Source organism: Mus pahari, chromosome 1, assembly GCF_900095145.1.
Source record: "Mus pahari chromosome 1, PAHARI_EIJ_v1.1, whole genome shotgun sequence".
Taxonomy (NCBI): domain Eukaryota; kingdom Metazoa; phylum Chordata; class Mammalia; order Rodentia; family Muridae; genus Mus; species Mus pahari.
This window is the reverse complement of record NC_034590.1, coordinates 157,259,578-157,280,345: the sequence shown is the minus strand read 5'-3', so window position 1 is coordinate 157,280,345 and position 20,768 is coordinate 157,259,578. Positions and strand designations below refer to the sequence as shown.

The window sequence follows — 20,768 nt, the reverse complement described above, 5'->3', positions numbered from 1 at the left end:
TCTTACCCACTGAGCCATCTCACCAGCCCTAGAGAAACTCTTGATGTCATTTTCACTTGGATGGTCCACCTCAGTTCCTGAACCTGCCTGATCTTGGAAACTGTAATGAAGACTGTGTATATAATAAGCCTCTATTGACCCAGAGCTCCACAGCCCATTCCAGGCAATGTATGTCAGCATGCTAGTGAACTGGGATAGACTGACAACTTTAGAGCAGAGTCTTTGCTTGTGTGAATGGGTTCCAAACACTTTCATCTCTGCTCGCTTCATTTATCTAATCTCAGATTTCCCTTAGGCATTTTATATTTGTCTTATGTGCGGCAGGAGATATTCGTACAATGAAGTTTCCCTTGTATCTACGTTTTTTCTTTTTCTTTTCTTTTTTTTTTTTTAAAGATTTTTTAAAAAAATTTATTTATTATATGTAAGTACACTGTAGCTGTCTTCAGACACACCAGAAGAGTGCGTCAGATCTCATTACGGATGGTTGTGAGCCATCATGTGGTTGCTGGGAATTGAACTGAGGACCTTTGGAAGAGCAGTCAGTGCTCTTACCCGCTGAACCATCTCTCCAGCCCTCTTTTTCTTTTTAAAAAATGATTTGTTTATTTTTATTTCATGTGCTTTGATGTTTTGCCTGCATGTATGTCTGGGCGAGGTTGGCAGATTCTCTGGAACTAGACTTACAGACAACATGGCAAGCTGCCATGTGGGTACTGGGAATTAAACTGAGGTCCTCAGTTCTCAGAGCCATCTCTCTAGCTCCTCCCTTGATTCTAAACTTATTGGCAGGTCTTTCTAGATATAGGAGAGTAAGATCTTTATTTTGTTAACTTACAAGAGAGTGAACCATTCTACTGAAACTTAATAGTGCCAAAAGCATTTTGCTTGGTAATTTTCAAGTGGCAAGTGTTTAAAAAGTGGTATAGAAAATAAGTTAAGTTCATGCAGATAGATGTCAGCAGGGGATGTACTCTGTGAGTACAAGGTACACAATTTTGAGAAGCTTTTTTCCCCTAACTCAAAGGTAAGGAGTAAATTTTATTGTGATTGATATAATTTTTCTCCTTTCTCCTTTTAGACCTGATGGTGGAGTTCATTGTAACACACATGATGAAGGAATTCCCTATGGATCTCTATGTGTAAGTACCATGGTTCATTTTATATGTGCAGATTCATTGTAAAGAATCAAGTGATAGAAAATGTATGCTCTGCATTTACTTCAAGAAAAACTCATTGGTTGGAGAGATGGCTCAGTGGTTAAGAGTGCATACTGCCCTTCGAGAGGACCTGAGAGTTGAGTTTCCAGCACCCATGCAGTTCACAATAGCCTATAAGTCTAGTTCTAGGGTGTCTGACACCTCTAGCCTTGTGGGAACCCACACTCATGTGCCTATACCTACATACATACACATTAGTAAAAATAAATCTTTAGGAAAGAAAATCAAGATTCTTTAAAAAAAGGAAGGAAACATTTATGTGTGAAGAAATACCAAGAAATATGTTTTGTTTTGGAAGGGAGAAAATACAAGCTACAGTTTGGGTTTTGTGTATCTCTTCATTGTCACTTTCAAGCTTGCTTCATGGAGATCTGGGTAGATGCCTTGAAGCAGATCTCTGGAGGCTATTGCACTAAAAAGATATATAAAACTGGCAAAAAAAAAAAAGAAAAAAAAGAAAGATATATAAAACTGGTATATCATCTCATTTTCTCTGTGCTAGCATCAAAGCAGTCACTAATATTTAGACGGTAGGTAGAGGTCAAGAAAGACCGTTTGATCTGTTCTTAGCCTATACTGTCTTGATATCCCACACCCTTATTGGGTACACTTATGTCTCCAGTGGCCATGCTAAACCCTGAGGAGATGGGATTATCTATCACAGTTGTTTACATGAGAACATGAGAGGCTACTGAAAGTCGTCCTATTTTCACAGGGCTTAGGTAGGTAGGCCATTTAACGTCCTGCTGCTTTTGCATTCTTTCTTTCAACACTCTTGAACCACATTAGTGCCATTCTAGATATGTATATTTTTCTTTCTTCAGAAGCAGCTCAGGGTGGGCATATTGGTACAGGCCTGTAATCCTAGCACTTGGGGAATGGAGGCAGGACAATTAGAAGTTCAAGGTCATTCTTAGGTTTGTGGCAATAATTTTGAGGTGAAGCTGAGTTATTGGAGACTTTGTTTTCTCTCTCTCTCTCTCTCTCTCTCTCTCTCTCTCTCTCTCTCTCTCTCACACACACACACACACACACACACACACACAGAGTCTGACAACAGAATGGAAGCCTTTGTGTTTCCCTCTGAGAGCCATTGGTGTGCCGCCTTGGCGTGCTTTTCCTCAGTGTCAGGGATGTAGCATGCCCAGGACTTCACACAGCAGGCCACTAGGTCTCAGAGTGCTCACACACTGAGTAGGAATAGGTCTTGGTTTCCTGGGTCTAGTGTAATAATACTAAATTTTACTTTTGGATTGGTAAGTTATAGTTTGCCATACTTTTTGGGTTTAGAAGTCTGATGCTTGATTTTAACTCGAAGGCCAATGAAACTACTTTTTATAAAACTTAGCAGATGAATTTCAGCTTATTTTAGATGTAGTCTGTGAACACCGACCAGTACCTTAGGGATTAAATATATTTTTGGTATAGACTTTCTGACTTCTTTTCCTTCTTTTCGTTTCTCCTTCATTATTTTTAAATTTAATCCCCCCTCTCTTCCTTCCTTCCTTCCTTCCTTCCTTCCTTCCTTCCTTCCTTCCTTCCTTAAGACAGGGTTTTACTATGGAGTGCTGGCTGTCCTTAAACTCACTATGTAGATCAGGCTGGCTTTGAATACACAGAGATCCAACTGCCTCTGCCTCCCAAGTGTTGGGATTAAAGACATGGACTATCACTTCCCAACTCTGTTTATTATTATTTTTTACATGCATGATTTTCCACCATGTAGGCTCCTGGGATTGAACTCAGCTGTCAGGGTTGGTGGCAAATGCCTTTCTCCTCTGAGCCCTCTCTCCAGCCCCATACCATATGTTTTTTTTTTTTTTTTTAAATTATTATTAATTTGTGCTGCTGTCTTGAGACAGAGTCTTGCTGTGTAGTTCAAGCAAACCTGGAGCCTTCTGTGTAAACCAGGCTACCTTCTACCTCACGGTCCTCCTCTACCGTGACCTCCTCTACCTCACGGTCCTCCTCTACCTCACGGTCCTCCTCTACCTCACGGTCCTCCTCTACCTCACGGTCCTCCTCTGCCTCACGGTCCTCCTCTGCCTCACGGTCCTCCTCTATCTCACGGTCCTCCTCTACCTCACGGTCCTCCTCTACCTTACGGTCCTTCTCTACCTCACAATCCTCCTCTACCTCACAGTCCTCCTCTACCTCACGGTCCTCCTCTACCTCATGGTCCTCCTCTGCCTCACAGTCCTCCTCTGCCTCACGGTCCTCCTCTGCCTCACAGTCCTTCTGCTTCAGCCTTTAAGTTCTAGGATTACAGATGTCTATCACTACCCCTGGGTACATTCTAATTTTAAAATATGCTATTTATAAAATTGGTGTGGTGTTGCATGAATCCAGTTTTTCCCTGTTTTTTTTTTTTTTTTTAAATGGGTTCCAAGCCAGGATGGCCCTGAACCCCCTGTGTAGATAAGAATGGCTTTAATTTTTCATCCTTCTGCTTCTATCTCCCAAGTACTGTCTGTGATTACAGGTATTCTCCATCATGGTAGACCAAAACACTTGTTTTGTTTTGTTTTGTTTTGTTTTTGTTTTTGCTTTGTGTAGCCTAGGCTGTCCTGGAACTCCCTCTGTAGACCACGCTAACCTCAAACTTAGAGCTGCATCTGTCCCTGCCTCCTGAGTGCTAGGATTAAAGGTGTGCACCACCAAACCTAGCTCCAAATTTTTTTCCTGTAAATGTTGGGCTGTCACTGTCCTTCAAAAATGTATTATCTATTAGTGTACTCCAGAACCTGGTTAGTTTAAGATGAATATTCATAATTTTGTATGTTTTGTGGTGTAGCAATCTCTGAAAAGTTCAACTGGATATTTTTTAACATAAGACCTCTCATGGGTCTATAATTTATTTATTTTAGAGTGATTCTGATGTATCACAGGTGGCATTTGTTATGAAACTGAGGACGACCCTGAACTTTGGATCCTTTTGCTTCCATTTACAGAATGCTAGGATCATATATGCTACCAGGCTTGGTTTTATGTAGTGCTAGGGTTGAATCCAGGTTTTTGTGCATGTAGACAGACACTCTACCAACTGAACCTGCCCTGGGCTGGAACTTGCTGTATAGCCTAGATGTGTCAATTTGCCTCAGGTGTCTTGGGCTCAGAGGCTGTGGGGAAAAAAGTGTTAGTTGACGCTGAAGGCAGTAACATTCTGCACTTGGAGAACTTGCGTCCATACTCACTCAAGAGTTGTTGGTAAGCCTTGATTTTTTTTTTTATTATGCCTGTGTAGGTGTGTAGGTGTGAGTATGTGTACATGTGTAGGTCAGAGGACAGGTTGCAGCATTCAGTTCTTTGCACCATGTGAATCCTGGGGCATCAAACTTAGTTTCTCAGGCTTGGTGGCAGGCATTTTTACTTGCTGAGCCATCTTACTGGTACAAGCCTCAGTTCTTCCCCTGAATCTCTTTATAAGTTGTTTAGTATGGCAGTTAGCTTTCCTCAGAGCAAGTAATCCAGTAGAGAAAGGAGTGTAGAGTCCAAGATGGAAGGTGCAGTATCTGTTGTAACTGAATATCACATGGATATAATGTGGGAAGGATTATGCAATGGCACTATTGCTTGATTGTGATTCTTCTAAATCATATGTTGGAGATTAATCTCCAGGACACAGTGTGGGGATGTGGGCCCTAGTGGGAGGCATTTAGATCATGAAGACATCACTCTCATGAGTGGATTAGTGCCAACTAAAAAAGTGTTAGAGGTTGTGACCTCAATCACTCACACCCTCTCCTTCTCCCTTCCCTCCACGTTCCCAGCCCTTTGTGCATGTTTGTATGCACAGCTGTGTGCAAGCTTGTTGTCCTTGATTTTTCCGTCTTCCACTGGGAATGGTGTGTAGAAGTTTCCCCCTTCTTAGATGCTAGCACTTTGACATTGGATTCTATAAGGAATACATTCCCTTATAAATTATTTTATTTGAGACAAAGAATGTGGGTTCTAGGGGGCTAGGATTGCCAGAAATCATATTGCAAACTGGTACCTCAGTTTCATGGCTAGTAAGTTGTTGAAGCAAAATTCAAATTCATTTCTCCTGATCTTAGATTGTACTCTCAGCATTTTTTGTGATAAGGAACAACGGAAAGTATCTATCTATCTATCTATCTATCTATCTATCTATCTATCTATCTATCTATCTATCTATCTATCTATTCATCTATCTATCCATCTATCTATCTATCTATCTATCTATCTATCTATCTATCTATCTATCTATCTATCTATTCATCTATCTATCTATCTATCTATCTATCTATCTATCTATCTATCTATCTATCTAGTGCCCATGTTGATATGATCCCAGAATAGGTTCCTTCCATTTGACCTAATCCATGAAAATACCTTGGGGGTTTTCTACATGGATGAGTAGGGGAAGGGCATTCCAGGTAGGCGGTCGCACACACACACTTCAGGAGTGTAGTAGATTCACAGTGCTGAGTGTTTGGAGAGGAGTGTATCGTTCTGCACAGTTAGAGAGCAGAGCACATGGAGGAAGGGTGAGAATAGAGGAAAGATTGCCTGAGAGAACATGGACAGTGGAAGAGTGCTTGATACAGTATGCCTACAACTGGAGAGTTAGAGGGTGTGTCTCTTCACGCAACCTTTTTACTTGGCTTACAGTAGCAGCTCTAGACTTGACATCCCTAACCTGTGCGCCCTAACTTTGTCCCAGGAAGTCTTCTCCATTGCTTTGCTTTCTTTGCAGTTTGCCTTTTCTCCACCTGCTTCCTCCTTGAATGTTCTGAGGTTATGGATGCTGAAGATGGTGAGAAGAAGGTTAGGCAGAAGTAAATCACCCCTCATGTGGATTTACTTTCTCCAAGTCGATGTGTTCCAGATCTCCCTGCCCCCTGCTTCCGTTTCCTTTTTCAGTTTGGTATTTGGAGCATCAAGTCCTTCTTAGGTGAACTTATCTGCTCCCAGCTGGGCAGCAGGCCAGGTTGCTGCTCTCCCTTCTCATTATGGATGGCCTCTCAGCAGCTTGTGGCACAGGAGGAACTGAAAGCGAAATGAATTCGTACCATTTTAGATAAGTTTATAATCCTCATGGAGAAGTGTGAAGAAGTATGGAGTACAGGAAGACTTAGCGCCCAGAGCCAGATTCTGGGTCAGAAGTGGGCAAGCTTCTTTGTTTGTGAGTGCTCTGGGTACTGAGTGTTGAAGAAAGGTGCTTGCCCAAGGGGGAAGCAGTCTCTCTGTGAGCAGGAAATGGTGGGAGAAAACCCCAGGCTAATGAACCAATCCCCACTCTTGGTCTGCTGGATTCTTGTTGCCGTTCCTGTACTTACCCCAGTGTTTGAGAGGGAGGAGAAAAGAATCTAAGAAAATAATCCCTTCAAAATTACTCTTATGTGGAAAACTCAAGCCTACCCCACTTCTTTTGTGAGACAGGGTCTACAAAAGATGCAGGAGAAAGGGGAAGTCAGAAGAAAGCAGGACTGTCTTTCCTTAGACTAGGAACCACTGTGTGCATGAGAGAGCCACCCCAAGAAGCAGGGAATCTGGAGTCATTCTGCCAGTATGTATTTTTAAGGATGTAACAGTTGTTAAATTTGTTTTTGTTGCTTTTCTTTTTTAGACAGTCTTGTAATGTATCCCAAGCTCGCCTCAAACTGTCTGGCTTCCTGCCTCAGCTTTCTGAGTGCTGGGATCATAACATGTTTAACCTCCCTTGGCACCTGCCACTTATTAAAAAAAATATCATTATGCACGGTATTACACACAGTGTTCGTCATTGTGAGCACAAGTCTGACAGAGCGCCTGTGAGTGGCTAGTGACAGCAGGAGAGCCTAGGAGCAGTGCTGGAGTGACGTGTGCGTACCCATAAGTGAGGCAGAGAGCAGCAGGGCACAGTTAGGCGCTGTCCCTGTCCACAGCAGCTAAGGCGTGTTTGCCAAGCATTAGCCCACATGGTGGTCACAGATAGGCAGCTTCTAGCTGCAGTACAGCTTTAGCAGCTGGGACCTGATCACTGTAAGTTTTATGGAGCAGTTGATAGAAGCTTTTATAGGTAGGTAATTTTTAAGATTAATTTTCTAAGATTGACTCAAATGAGAATATCATTCAGCAGATGGCAACTACACCAAATGAGATCATGCCACCATCTCTAAGAACAAGGAAATGACTTAGAAACTGGAAGGATGCTTTATTTGAAGTTTGTATCACTTGCTAGGCAGTTTTAGTACAGGTTAGATTTTTTTTTCTTGAGGGTAAAAAATTATTTAAAATTTATTGATGTGTATGTTAATTTAGGTCTTACTTTATATTTTTGTGTGATTGCTAAATATTTGATGTTGGTGTGTATGTGTTATGGTGAACTTATGAAAATCAGCTGTCTATTTTAAGGAGTTGGTTCCCCTGCCTTTTTGGGGCCCAATGTCTCTTGTTTCTACTGTACTGTGCACTTGAGGCTTACTGGCTCACCAGGTTCTGGGTAATTCTGTCTTCACCTCGTAGCAGCTTGCTGTTCATGTGTGCCATTGCATCCAGGGTTTCCCAGGTTCTGGGTAATTCTGTCTTCACCTCGTAGCGGCTTGCTGTTCATGTGTGCCATTGCATCCAGGGTTTCTTCCGTGGGTCCGGGGATAGAGCTCAGGTTTCCAGGCCTGTGTAGGAAGGGCTTTCACCTGCTAAGCTAGCTCACTGGCCTGATATTTTGTTGTTTTGAGACAGAAGTCTTACAGTGTAGCTTTGGACAGCTTAATATTTTCTTTTCTTTTTTTTTTTTTAAAAATTACTTATTATTATATCTAAGTACACTATAGCTGTCTTCAGACACACCAGAAGAGGGAGTCAGATCTCATTACAGATGGTTGTGAGCCACTATGTGGTTGCTAGGATTTGAACTCAGGACCTTTGGAAGAGCAGTCGGTGCTCTTAACCACTGAGCCATCTCTCCAGCCCTTAATATTTTCTTTTTAAAAGATTTTATGTGTATGTTTGTTTCACCCACATGTATATACACCTACTACCCAGAAAAGCCAGGAGAGGGCATTGGATCTCTTGGAATTAGAGTTATAAGTGAATGTTAGTTGCCATGTGGTTGCTAGGATTTGAATCTGGATCCTCTGGCAAGCTGGTTCAGCCCCAGCATCTGGAAATATTTTTTTTTATAAAATAGATATTAAGCCCAAGATTTAAGTTGAAAGTATTGGACAAGAAGTTAAGAAATACTTGAAAGCCTGAGTGTGGGTTTCTTCAGGAAACATCCTTTGTAACTCAGAGTAGCCAGCTGAATTGTTGGATGGTTTTTGAAACAATTTTCTTCAAAGTGTTGCTGGAAATCTAAATGAGATGCTAGGTGGATAAGGTTACCTCTGGAGCACAGGGATGTAGTGCAGAAAGTTAGGAGGTCTCCACTGAAACACAAAATTAATTTTGAGATCTCCAGAAACATCTGGGGTGGAGTGTGATCCTACCCAAGATCATACACGTTCGGGCCTTAATCCTGGTTCATTGCTGTTTTAGAATTATCTGTGCCAGTAACCTCTTACTTCTCAGCCGGGGTGAGTCTTCAGCTAGAATCAACTAGGAGTGAAGGATTGTCTTTCCTTTCCATATCCTCATAATTTTTTTCCTATATTTTTCCCTGCCTCATTAGCCCTGACTGCGCCCATATCAAGTTCAAGGCTAGTATAGTCTACATGAGACTTTGTTGCAACAAAACAGATTGGGGATATAGTTCATTTGGTAGAATAGTTGCTTAGCATTCATGAAGCTCTGGATTTCATCCCCAGCACCCCCCAAAAACTATCTGGTAATATCAGTACTTGGGAAGTGGAGCCAGGAAGATCAAGAGTTCAAGGTCATTCTTAGGTGTAATATTAAGTTGGAAGCAAACTTGTGCTACATAAGATCCTGTCTCAAAACAGCAAACAAGGCACATTGTGTTGTTCTGATGTATATAATTGAAGAATCTAGTGACTGGACTGTTGGTCTCTGTACCTGCTGCAGCACTTGCAACTAATTCCTTGGTTTGTGCAATTAAGGAACTGGATTTTTGTGTGTTCCTTGCATCCCTAGGCTGATTTTTTTTTCAAGACAGGGTTTCTCTGTGTAGCCCTGGCTGTCCTGGAACTCACTTTGTAGACCAGGCTGGCCTCGAACTCAGAAATCTGCCTGCCTCTGCCTCCCGAGTGCTGGGATTAAAGGCGTGTGCCACCACGCCCGGCTCCTAGGCTGAATTTTAATTCCATTCATTATATATCTATTTTGATTTGTTTGTTTTTTATTTTGTTTTTTGAGAAAGGGATTCTCTGAGTATCGCTGGCTGTCCTGGAACTTGCACTGTAGACCAGGCTGGCTTTGAGCTCACGGAGATCCACCTTCCTCTGCTTCCTGAGTTATAGGACTAAAGGTATCCACTACCACCCAGCTTATTTATTTAATTTTGAGGCAGAGTCTTACCTAGCCCATGTTGACCTGGAACACTTGCTGTGCAGGTGCCATTAGAGGCCAGAAAGTGTCAGGTCCTGGAGCTGGAGTCACAGGTAACTATAAGCTGCTCTGTGTAGGTGCTGGAACTCTGTTGAAGCCTGGTACCTGCTGAGCCATCTCTTAAAATTGAATTTGTTCTAGAGTCTTAATGTCTTTAATTTTTTTTATATCCAATCCATTCCTCTCTCTCTTAAATTTTTTTTAATTAAAAATGTTTTCTGTGTATGGGTGTTTTACCTGCATGTTCATATATGCCTGGTATCCAGAGAAGCCAGAAGATGTTGTATCCCCTGGATCCGGAATTACACATGTGGGTGCTAGGAATTGAATCCAGGTCTTCTGGAAGAGACATTGATAGCCCCTTCAGTGTTACCTTCTTACAGGCCTCTAAGTGATTGTAGTCCCATGGATAGCACCAATTGTGTGTATGGGGGGAATTGGGAAGTCAGTTTGTGTGTGTGTGAAAGAGACGGACAGAGGAAATTCACCAGGATTATCTTTTTTTCTTTAACCCCTGTCTTACTGGCCCCAGCCGAGCTGCTTCCCTACAGGAAGAGTCCAGGTAAGCTGTGCTGGATTTTGAAGCTTATCCCGGTTTCCTTTCTTATTGCAGGCGGTGTGTCCAGGTAGTACATAAACTGCTGTGTTACCAGAAGAAGTGTAGAGTTCGCCTGCATTATACCTGGCGGGAACTCTGGTCAGGTAATGTTCCTTCTTGAGTCTGTCCTCTTCCTCTGTGCTTTTTCTGAATTTTTAGGCTCAGGCTTAGACTGTTAGTAGCCCTTTTAGTCTCACAGTTAGTTAGAAGGATTCTGTTTTTTATTTGTACTATTTATTTTTCACATTTCAGTCTTGTTTGAGTCTAGATTTCAGCATGCTGTGTGGTCCATGCCTGCTTTCCTGTTCCCTCTCTTGCCCTGTCCTCTTGTCTGTGTGTCAACCTTTAGAAATAGTTGATGATTTCTTGGGTTCTGGGGCTTAACAGTGAGCTTGGTACAGAGTGCTTGCCTAGCAAGCGTAAGGCCCTGGGTTTGATCCCTAGCAGTGAGGAAAAAGGAAAAAGAAAAAAAATTCAAGAAGGGATATAATTTTTTAGCCAAGCATAATGGCACAAATCTGAATTCCCAGCACTGGAGGGAGAGGCAAGTGGATCTCTGTGAGTTCTAGGCCAGCCTGGGATACAGAGTGAATTCTAGGCTATCCTAGGCCACCTTGTCTTATAAAAGAAAAATTAACCAAAAAAAATGTCTTGAATCTCAAATATTCTGGCTTTGTGTAACAGCAAGGAGGAATCAGCGCAAACTTGGACTCTCACCCCTTCCATTTGGTAGCAGCATATGGGCTATGTGTTTCCTCAAGATGAGTAATCTCAGAAGGAATGGCATTGGGGGGGAGTGGATGGGGGCGGAGAGATGGGGGGAACCCTGTTCTTTTGTTACATCTGGCATTATTACTGTTTACAGACTGTGTAGATGGTACCACTCCCCCTGTGCCAGAGACAAAACAGAAAATTACAATGTTTACTTCAGTCTTTATATCCATTTGGTAACCCAGTAAAGTCACTGCCACCCCTGCAGGCGGGAAGTGGCTCTTCTCTAAGGGCACAGTTAATGCTAGCTTGCTACCCTTTCTTTTGTGTGACTAAATTGGAGGTTTGGGAAAGCAAAGCCTGTCCCCTGAGGCAGTTGCTTGCTGCTGTCCTGTGGCTTTGTGACCTGGTGGGATAATAGTTTTCTCCAGATGATTACAGTGATGAGTGGCTGCCCTCCGGAGGGATGTTTCTCTCAATGCTGAGCAGAAGAGAGTGTTAGTGTCAGGGGCTTTGTAAGACAGCAGGCCAGGAGCCCAGCCCCTTCCGTGGAATTCATCTCCCTTGTTGTGACACATGCTTTCCTCCCAGCTTAATTTGGCTTTCTAAATTTAGACCTCCATAATGGGAAGTAGAGATCTTTAATTAATGGATTAGCAAGTTTTTCAGCAGTTACTGTGTATGATGGTAATAGGGAGGGCAGGACAGTCACACCAATGGCAACAGCAGCAATTTTAGTCCCAAGTTTTAGGAGAGAAGAATATAGGCATGAGGGTTTAAAATCGAGGGCATGTTAGAAGAGATATTGAAAGAGATTGAAATGACATTTCGTGTGTGTGTGTGTGTGTGTGCGTGCGTGTGTGTGAGTGTGTGAGTGTTGTTTGAGACTGGTCTTTCTCTGTATCCCTGATCTCAAGGCAGTCTTCCTGTTTCAGCCTCCCAAATGCTGGAATTGTAGGCATGTGCCACCCACATATAGATAATAATATAATTATAGAGCTTTGGAAGTCTAGAACATAAAAGAAAATGAAAACAGTACAGGTGTGTGTACCTGGGGGCAGTTGTAGGATACAGAACAATGCCTGTGGTTAGAGTCTGTCGTGAGATGATGTTCTGGTAGTGGTTAGTAGTTCTGTGGCGGCAGCAGTTGTCTACTGCTTCCGGTTCTCATCTAGTTTTATCCTTCCTTTTTTTGGTCATTTCCGCCGTGGCCTCTGTGGACTGGCTAGCTGCCCCTCACCCTATTCCCTGCCCTCTTACTCACCGTTCCACTGTGTGCTGCTTGCTGCTCTCTGCTTTGCCCTGTTGTGTTTTCCTCAGTCTTTCAGGTTTCCGATCGTTCTAATTCCGGTTCATATTTCCTATCTCGGCTTTCTTGTCATTTATTTGTTTACTCACTTATTTACTTGTTTTTTTTTTTTCTTTTTTGTAACCATGGTTTCTCTATATCTTGCTCTGTAGACCAGGCTGGCCTTGATTGAACTCAGAAATCTGCTGTTAATCCCACTGAAAGAAAGTAAAGACCATTACCCAATTCTTTTACTAGAAGTAAGTGAGCTTTATTCTCTGTCACACAGGGCTGTTTCCTTACAGCAGGGTTTGAAAGAACTGCATTGAACATAGGAGAAAATGGAATTAACAGAAAACAGGAACGACTTTACCTTGTAACAAGGCGGCTTCTAATCTTAAAATGGAGGAGGCTCTTACTCACTGCCTCTGCCTCCCAAGTGCTGGAATTGCCCATAGGTGTGACTGTAACTGGAGGACACGAAGCATTTTGTTTAGTTAGTAATCTATAAAGAAAAAAAAAAAACAATTCTTTATCCTGTGTTGATTGACTTTATGCCTTTGAGAACTTTCTGCCTTATTCTGCTCGGAGGTCAGTTGCTGTCTTGATTAATGTTCATCAGTCCGTAGTGTGTTAAAGGGAGTTACGTAGGAGAACCATTAGCGACTGCTTGTTCCTAAGGCATAGATGTTTGTGTCTTGTGAGGTTAGTTTCTCTTCTTTTCTTTTGTAAAAATCACGTTTACTTTATTTGTTTATTGGTTGACTATGTGTACACTTTACCCACACCTGAGAAGATAAAAGAACAACTTACTGGAGTCATTTATAACCTTCCACCATTTGGAACCCAGGGATCAAACTCAGGTTGTCAGGCTCGGCGGGCGGCAAGCACCTTTACCCTCTGAGCCCTTGTTATTTATAGTGATGGAGTGTGCTCTCCTCTAACCCTGACTCTGTGTGTTCACACATGGAGTATACTGCGAGGTGAAGAGCAGCAGGTGTTAAGGAAGCTGCAGAATACAGCGCTCCACCCAGTGCAGTTAGAGCCATAATAATGTGTAATATTGCATCCAGAGAGTACAAGTGTGGCTATGTTGGATCCGCCCACTCCTTGGCTGGCACTACCCTCATATGTTGGAATGCCCATGTTTTCATTCTCTCTTTGCCTCTAGATGGATTTGAGGGAGGTGTGTGAAACTCATCATGGCAAATAAACCAATGTAGATAAATGCTTGCCTGTGTATGGGTTGTGATTATAAGTGAACTTTATTTATAAATAAGTATGTAAGGCATGTAAGGTTAGATTGAACAAGCTTTGAGCTTATAGAAGATACTCAGTTAGGGCCCAGATGCCCTTGTATTTGGAATGTGGGTGGTCAGTGTCACTGTATTTCTTGAGTGTTAATTTTTTTTTAAAATATTTATTTATTTATTTATTATATGTAAGTACACTGTAGCTGTCTTCGGACACTCCAGAAGAGGGCATCAGTTCTTGTTACAGATGGTTATGAGCCACCATGTGGTTGCTGGGATTTGAACTCCGGACCTTTGGAAGAGCAGTCGGGTGCTCTTACCCACTGAGCCATCTCACCAGCCCGAGTGTTAATTTTTACTTCTGTGATTGCTCTTTGTCTTGGGGGAAGATTGCCAGAAGTCTCCAAAATTCCTGAAATGAATTTCCAAAGAAGTAGATTGGGAGAGGAAAGTTCTGGCTGTATTAGCTTGGGGCTCAGGCCTGCTTTATGCTTCCCTGCTGTTGGCTTCACATCCACAAGCCCTGACCCACTCCCTGCTGCACTTCTTTGTACAGTGGCTGTTGCCATGGAGTCTGAGTGTGTAGGAGGACATCTGTGCTCATTTCAGTTGGAATATGGAAGAAGGAAGTCCTGCATGTCTGCTTTGCCCTTCCTTTTAGGAACCATTCTTTTCCCTAAGGTGTAGAAAGTTTGAGAATCCTCTTATGACCTTTAAATGCCAGTCTCTGAGCAAAATCTTACCTGAAATTCATCTTGGATGAAGACAGAAAATGAGGTTTGGGGTCAGATGGCACAGTTTTTATCTGTGAAGCCAGAATGAAAGCAGAGCTGCGCGGATGCAGAAAGCATGTTTGTACATTCATATGCCACAGGGAGTTGAGGGGGTTCCTGAGCCCCGTGAGGCTCAGCCAGGATCTCAGAGGGGAAGAAGATGGCTACCCTGACTATGTTCCATATCTTCTCAATGAATTCGTTTCTCACAGATATCCTAGTGTCTAGTTAAGCTTTTTTCTTTAACCCATCATGCTGGTCCTATCTATGTGGACTTTAGCAACATCTTCTCTCTGAACATCTTCATCTTCTGTCTTACTGTATCACCTGGCTGGCCTGGAGTACACTACGTCAACCATGCTGGTCTCACACTCACAGAGATCCACCCACCTTTGCTCCCTGAGTGCTGTAGTGCATGCCTCTACATGTGCCAGTGTATCACCGAAGCTAGCTGCTCTCTTAACTTTCTGAGGCTATAGATAATTTTCTTTCTTTCTTTCTTTCTTTTTTTTTCTTTCTTTTTCTTTTTCTTTNTTTTTTTTTTCTTTCTTTTTTTTTTTTTTGGTTTTTTGAGACAGGGTTTTTCTGTGTAGCTCTGGCTGTCCTAGAACTCACTCTGTAGACCAGGCTGGTCTCGAACTCAGAAATTCGTCTGCCTCTGCCTCCTGAGTGCTGGGATTAAAGGCGTGCACGACCACACCCAGCTGGTAGTTTTCTTTAGTGTGTCTAATTTCTTGTTTGTTCCTGTGGCACTTTGGGCCATATGTGTATGTATGTATGGGTTCTGGGGTCTGAACCTGGGTCCTCTGGAAGGGTAGAAGCACTCTTTAAGCACTGAGCTAGCTCTCCAGCCCTGACTACATGGCTTTCAATAGGGACTTTAAAAACATCTGAATGAATAAATAAATTCACAAATGACAGTGTAGACATTTCATTAATAATGATTAACAGTCACCTAAAACAACACAATGTTGTATTTCTACCTTAAAACAATAACAACAGTAATAGAGCCCTGTCACGTGATTGTCTTAATGCTCCTGATGTGGTGCCCGCTCATCATCTCTGGATAGGCTGAACCCTGACTGAGATTTATTTGAGTCATTGAGATGCAAAGGAAGTAGAGCACTCTCTCGCTTCTGTGTGCTGCTTCCTTGTACAGGTAAGTGGGTGGCTTTTAACCAAGGAAGAAGTGCAAGCTCTGATGACTTCTAAGCCATTAACCAAAGACTAGGTGGAGTGCTTAAAGAGAGCTTGCAGTTGTTGGAATGGGAGCTACTTGAGCAGAGCCTCCTAGAGACAGCTTATTTTACTTCCACAGTAGGCAGAAGGAGCATTGGGAAAGCAGCTTGCATCTAAATATGTGGTTTCCACAGTCTGAAAACATGGTTTAAAGGCAGCTTTATGCTGGGATTCTTTATTCAGCATTTGTCTGTAGATCAAAGTCCTTACCCCATCAGTATGCCATGTCTCAGGGTGAGAAGCCAGCCATTACTTAAATCCCTATTCTGAGGGGGAAGGGAACAGACATACAAAAGGGTTAAGTAACTTAAAAAGGATTATGGAGCCAGAGACCAAACAGTCATGGTTGGAACTTAGAGTTCCCAACTTCTATGCTAAGATGTAGATCACTAGGCAACATTTGCCTCTCTGCAGGAAGGAAGGTCCCAAAGCCCCCAAAACAATCTGTTAAGCTTCGCTGTGCTAGATAACATCCCAAGCATTTAGCTCTGCAAAAGGGAAATTGTACATGGTCTGACCTTTCAGATACCTACTGGGAACCATGAACACCCAAAGAGCGTCACAGTTTTCCGGATCCAGCTGGCTCTCTCATTACTGGCACAACCTGTGCCTTCATGGTTAGGAACAATTTGAGGCTGGGAACTGAGAGCCTGTTGTTGGAAGCTATGTTGTTGTGGGTGTTACTGAGAACGGGAATTTTTTTCTTTCTTCTTTTTTTGGTTTTTCAAAACAGGGTTTCTCTGTGTAGCCCTGGCTGTCCTGGAACTCACTCTGGAGGCCAGGCTACCCTTGAACTCAGAGATCCACCTGCCTCTACCTCCTGTGTGCTGGAATTAAAGGCATGTGCCACCACTGCTCAGTTCAGGACTGAATTTTTTTCAAGAGAAAAACTGGTTTGTTTGATGTATATCATTATCTGGCAGTTCTGCTGTAGGAATGACTTTGGCAGGTTGGCAGCCCTTCCCAATGTATTATTTACATTTAGTTGTCTGCTTCTTTTGGTTTAGTTTGTTTTTTAAACTGTAACTTGATGTGATTATAGACTTATACGAAGTTGCAAAAATAGTAAAAGTATACCTTTCCCCACCCTCCTCCAAAAATAGTAAAAGTACCCTTTTCACCCAGCCTTCTCTAAAGGGAGTGTCTCAGACAGCTCCTGACTCCTTGTAGTTTTGAAGAGGTTATGCAGGTGGGAAAGAATATAGCATGCTTGTGAAAATTATCTAATTCCAGCACTCAGGAAGAGGAGACAGGAGGGACAGAATTCCAGGGGCTCAGAGTCAGGAGGAGAGAGGAAGGTTAGAAATTGAAGGTTGAGGGTAAGTTGTGTGATGGATGAGCAGGTAGCCCTTGCTGCCAAAGAGAGAATTGGCTTTCAAACGTTGTTCTCTGAGCCGGGCATGGTGGCACACACCTTTAATCCCAGCACTCAGGAGGCAAAGGCAGGCGGATTTCTGAGTTCGAGGCCAGCCTGGTCTACAGAGTGAGTTCCAGGACAGCCAGGGCTACACAGAGAAACCCTGTTTCGAAAAAAACAAAAAAAAAAAAAAAAAAAAAAAAAAAAGTTGTTCTCTGACCTCCACACTCAGTAACAAATAGGTAAACAAATAAATAAGCAAATGTGTTGAAAAAGAAGAGTTCATCTTAAAAGCATCCAAGCAAAGGAAATAAAGGAAAGGGGCAAGGGTTGAGCTGTTCCAGGCCATCAAGTCCTGGTGAGGTAGGGGAAACTAAGATTCTTAGAAAGGTTTATATGGTTGTGGACATGAAAAGATTTGAATTCCTTTGCATAAAGCTTTATAAGATAGAGGAGATTTATGAACTATTCGCTCTTAGCAAGCTAGCTACCTGTGATAGAGAAAAACAAACAAAACCATTCCCCAATCTTACTTTAAATTCGTCTCTGATTTAGGGGGAGCATTTCACAAAATACAAAGCTATATGTGCCATTAAGACTGCTTTAGGGGCTAGACAGATGGCTCAGCAGTTAAGAGCACTGACTGCCCTTCCACAAGTCCTGAGTTCAATTCCCAGCAACCACATGGTGGCTCACAACCATCTGTAATGGGATCTGATACACTCTTCTGGTGTGTCTGAAGACAGCTGCAGTGTATTCATATAAACAAAAATAAATTAATAATATTTAAGACTGCTTTAGTTTCCATGTATAAAAGACAGACTTTCTTCCATGGATAACCAAGTTCTTAGAGTGTTTTTATGCAATTGTGTTAGATGTCACCTCTCATTTTCTATTATTTAGTGTGAATACTCTGTATGGTAGTATAGAAAGTTCAAGGCCTGGAAAAGACTACCAGGGACCTGTTTTTCTTGTTAGATGATTACATTTGCCTAAATCTAAAACTTTAAACTATTTTGAATCCTCTTTCGTTCTCTCAGAAACGTGGCAGAAGCCAAAAGATAAGAGAATCCAGCAGGCAGGCATCCCAGCTCTCAGGAGGCAGAGGTAGGCCAGCCTGGTCTACATGGTAAATTGCAGGAGACCCAGGACTACACAGAGAAAACCTTGTTTTTGTGGGGTAAACTGGAAAATGATTCTTACAAGGGTTAAGCTCCAAAAGAGCCAGGAATTATTTTTCTCTTCTCTTTACATGTGAAAATTTAGTTTATATCAAGAGAAGACCTACTGTCCACAGGCCAGTCAGTATCTTGTCGGTTCGTGAATGGAGCAAGGAAAGGAGCAGCTGTTTTTGCTGCTATCCCTGTACTAGTTTCCTAGTTCTAAAGTCAGACAGAGTTAGCTCGATAAGGTGTTGTCCTTCTACATCTCTTGCCTGAGCAAGACAGATCTGATATTGGTGTTCCTGTAGTCTGGGAGAGAGTAAAATTCTTAGTTCCGGGCTGGTGAGATTGCTTAGTGGTTAAGAGCACTGATGACTGCTCTTCTGAAGGTTCTGAGTTCAAATCCCAGCAACCACATGGTGGCTCACAACCATCTGTCAAGAGATCTGAGTCCCTCTTCTGGTGTGTCTGAAGATAGCTACAGTGTACTTACATATAGTAAATAAATAAATCTTAAAAAAAAAAAAATTCTTAGGTCCATGGCAGCTGTAGTGTGGACTTGGTCTGTTTCATTGAGTGCTACATTTCATAGAGTTTTGTTATCACTCAGTTGGACAATGTTTGGGAAAGAAGCAGGTACTGAAGGTGGTTCTCAAGCATGCTCAGTGATGGGGCTGCACAGGATTCCTATGTTTCCCCAAGTCTAGGCTCTAGATACTCTCTTCCTCTCTCCTCTTCCCCTCTTTTTCTTCCTCTCTTTTTTTTCTTTTTTAAAGGGTTTATATTTTTTTCTTTAATTATTTTCATGTGTATGGGAGTTTTACCTGCTTGTTAAGTCTGTACACCATACGTGTATAGTACTGGTGGAGCCCAGAAGAGGGCATCAGATCCTCTGGAGTGTGTGCAGGAAAGGTTGTGAGCTGCCAAGTGGGTATTAAGAATCCAATCAATCTCCTCTGGAGGAGAAGCTTGGCAGCTCATTCTCTTAACTGATGTGCGCTCTCTAGCCTCACTTTAGCTTGCCCTTCCCCTCCCCCCTCTTTCTTTTTCTGAGACAGGATTTCTCTGTGTAGCAGCATTGACTGTCCTATAAATTGCTCTGTAGACCAAACTGGCTTCAAACTCAGAGGTACCTCTGCTCTACCTCCTGAGTGCTGGAATAAAAGGTCAGCTAGCCACTTTAGTCACTTTTAAGACAGGGTTTTGCTAACTTCGAGCCTATGCTATCCTCCAGTGGTAAGCAACTGTCTTGTCTCTGCTTTCCCCTGCTAGAATTATAGAGGTCCATATAGGCTGAGTCTGGGAACTTTAATTTAAAAAGTTCATTTTATGATGAAGAAGAGGGTAGGTGGTAATTGGAAGGCTGCATCCTTCCCAAGTAAACAGGGGATGGGAAATGACTGATGCACATTCACAGCTAGGGAAATGGAGAACTCTTGACTTCCATTTAAAGAAAGATTTATTGTACTGACCTGTGTTGTGTTCACCTGGAGACTCAGAGCACAAACAAATGCCATGAAGCCGTTTCAGTTTATAGTTGATTCCTTTGCTACTGTGTTGGCGAGGTGCTTAGATACACAGAAAAGTGACTGAATATGTTTTAATTATTTTTTTCCTTTTCTTCTTTTGTGTTTTGAGACACGGTCTCATGTAGCTAGCACAAGCCTGAACACACTATGTACCTGAATATGATCTTGATGCCTTCCTTTACCACCCAAGTGCTGGGAGTGCGGGGCTAATGTCAGACACCACATTAGATACCTGTATTTTGAGAAGGCATCTTGTGTAGGAGAGGTTGGCAAGTATTTCCTTTCTACTCTTTTCTGCACCATTCTTGATTGACAGTGAGCCTACTGATCACTCACTGCCGTTGTCCCTGGGTGATTGGTGGTTTTTCTCCAGGGATGCTGGAATTGGCTGGAGTTTATGGGGCCTCCAGGGTTTTGGAGGCTTTAGCTTGTTATATCAGGCTATTTCTAGCTTTTCCTTGGCTTCTCTCTTAAGCAAGTGAGATACTAATACAATATTCCCTGTCTATTGGTCACTGAAATTATGTATCTCCCTGTGCTGTAAATTGGGTTCAGTGGCACCCAATCCTAATCCATACCACACCACAAAACAGGCTCTAAGTCTTGCCTTCCCATTGTGTCTTCTGCTCTTTATTGTATACAAAAGCTATGCAGACGGCTCTCTCTGACCTCTTTCTTGAGAGACACCAATTTGTACTCAATCAGAATCTGTCTTCTTTCTGTTTTTAATTTTATTTAAATGTCATTCATTTAGTTTTTTACAATTAAGCCTCCCCTCTGCTTCTCTAAGGCAGAAGGCTGAGCTACCACTCAGTGTGTCTTCCTGTGGCAGGCTTGTTCTCTTTGCACCTGGCTCACTCTCCATGTGGGGACAGGCTTTGGTCCTGGACAAGTTCCTGTGTCCATTACTCATCCTACTCCCACGTGGCGACACAATTTGCTGCTATCTTCTTTCCATCCCCCTGCATCGAAAGCAGAATAGAACCAAATCCGGGGAAGTCCTCATTGTGTACAGCGCATGGACACTGAGAACAGCTCGTTACGTTCAGAGCCTCGTTCTGTTCTGTGATGGTAGCCTATGGAAGATGCTAAGGTTTTCAAGCGGGTGATACTGAACTTTCTATTTCACAAGTAGATGGCTACTGCTCTCTTTGAATGTTGACTCGGGATTTAAAGAATTACCATAGTA

General features: G+C 42.5%; 1 protein-coding gene across 1 annotated transcript in view; it reads left to right on the top strand.

Moving 5' to 3' along the window:
- The window catches only part of Armh3 (armadillo like helical domain containing 3), a 186,721-nt gene that overhangs the window by 67,382 nt on the left and 98,571 nt on the right, over positions 1–20,768 (top strand). The window contains exons 19-20 of the mRNA XM_021198223.2: positions 1,082–1,142; positions 10,282–10,370. Of these exons, the coding sequence (XP_021053882.1) occupies positions 1,082–1,142; positions 10,282–10,370 (150 nt within the window). The remainder of the gene's footprint in view (positions 1–1,081; positions 1,143–10,281; positions 10,371–20,768) is intronic.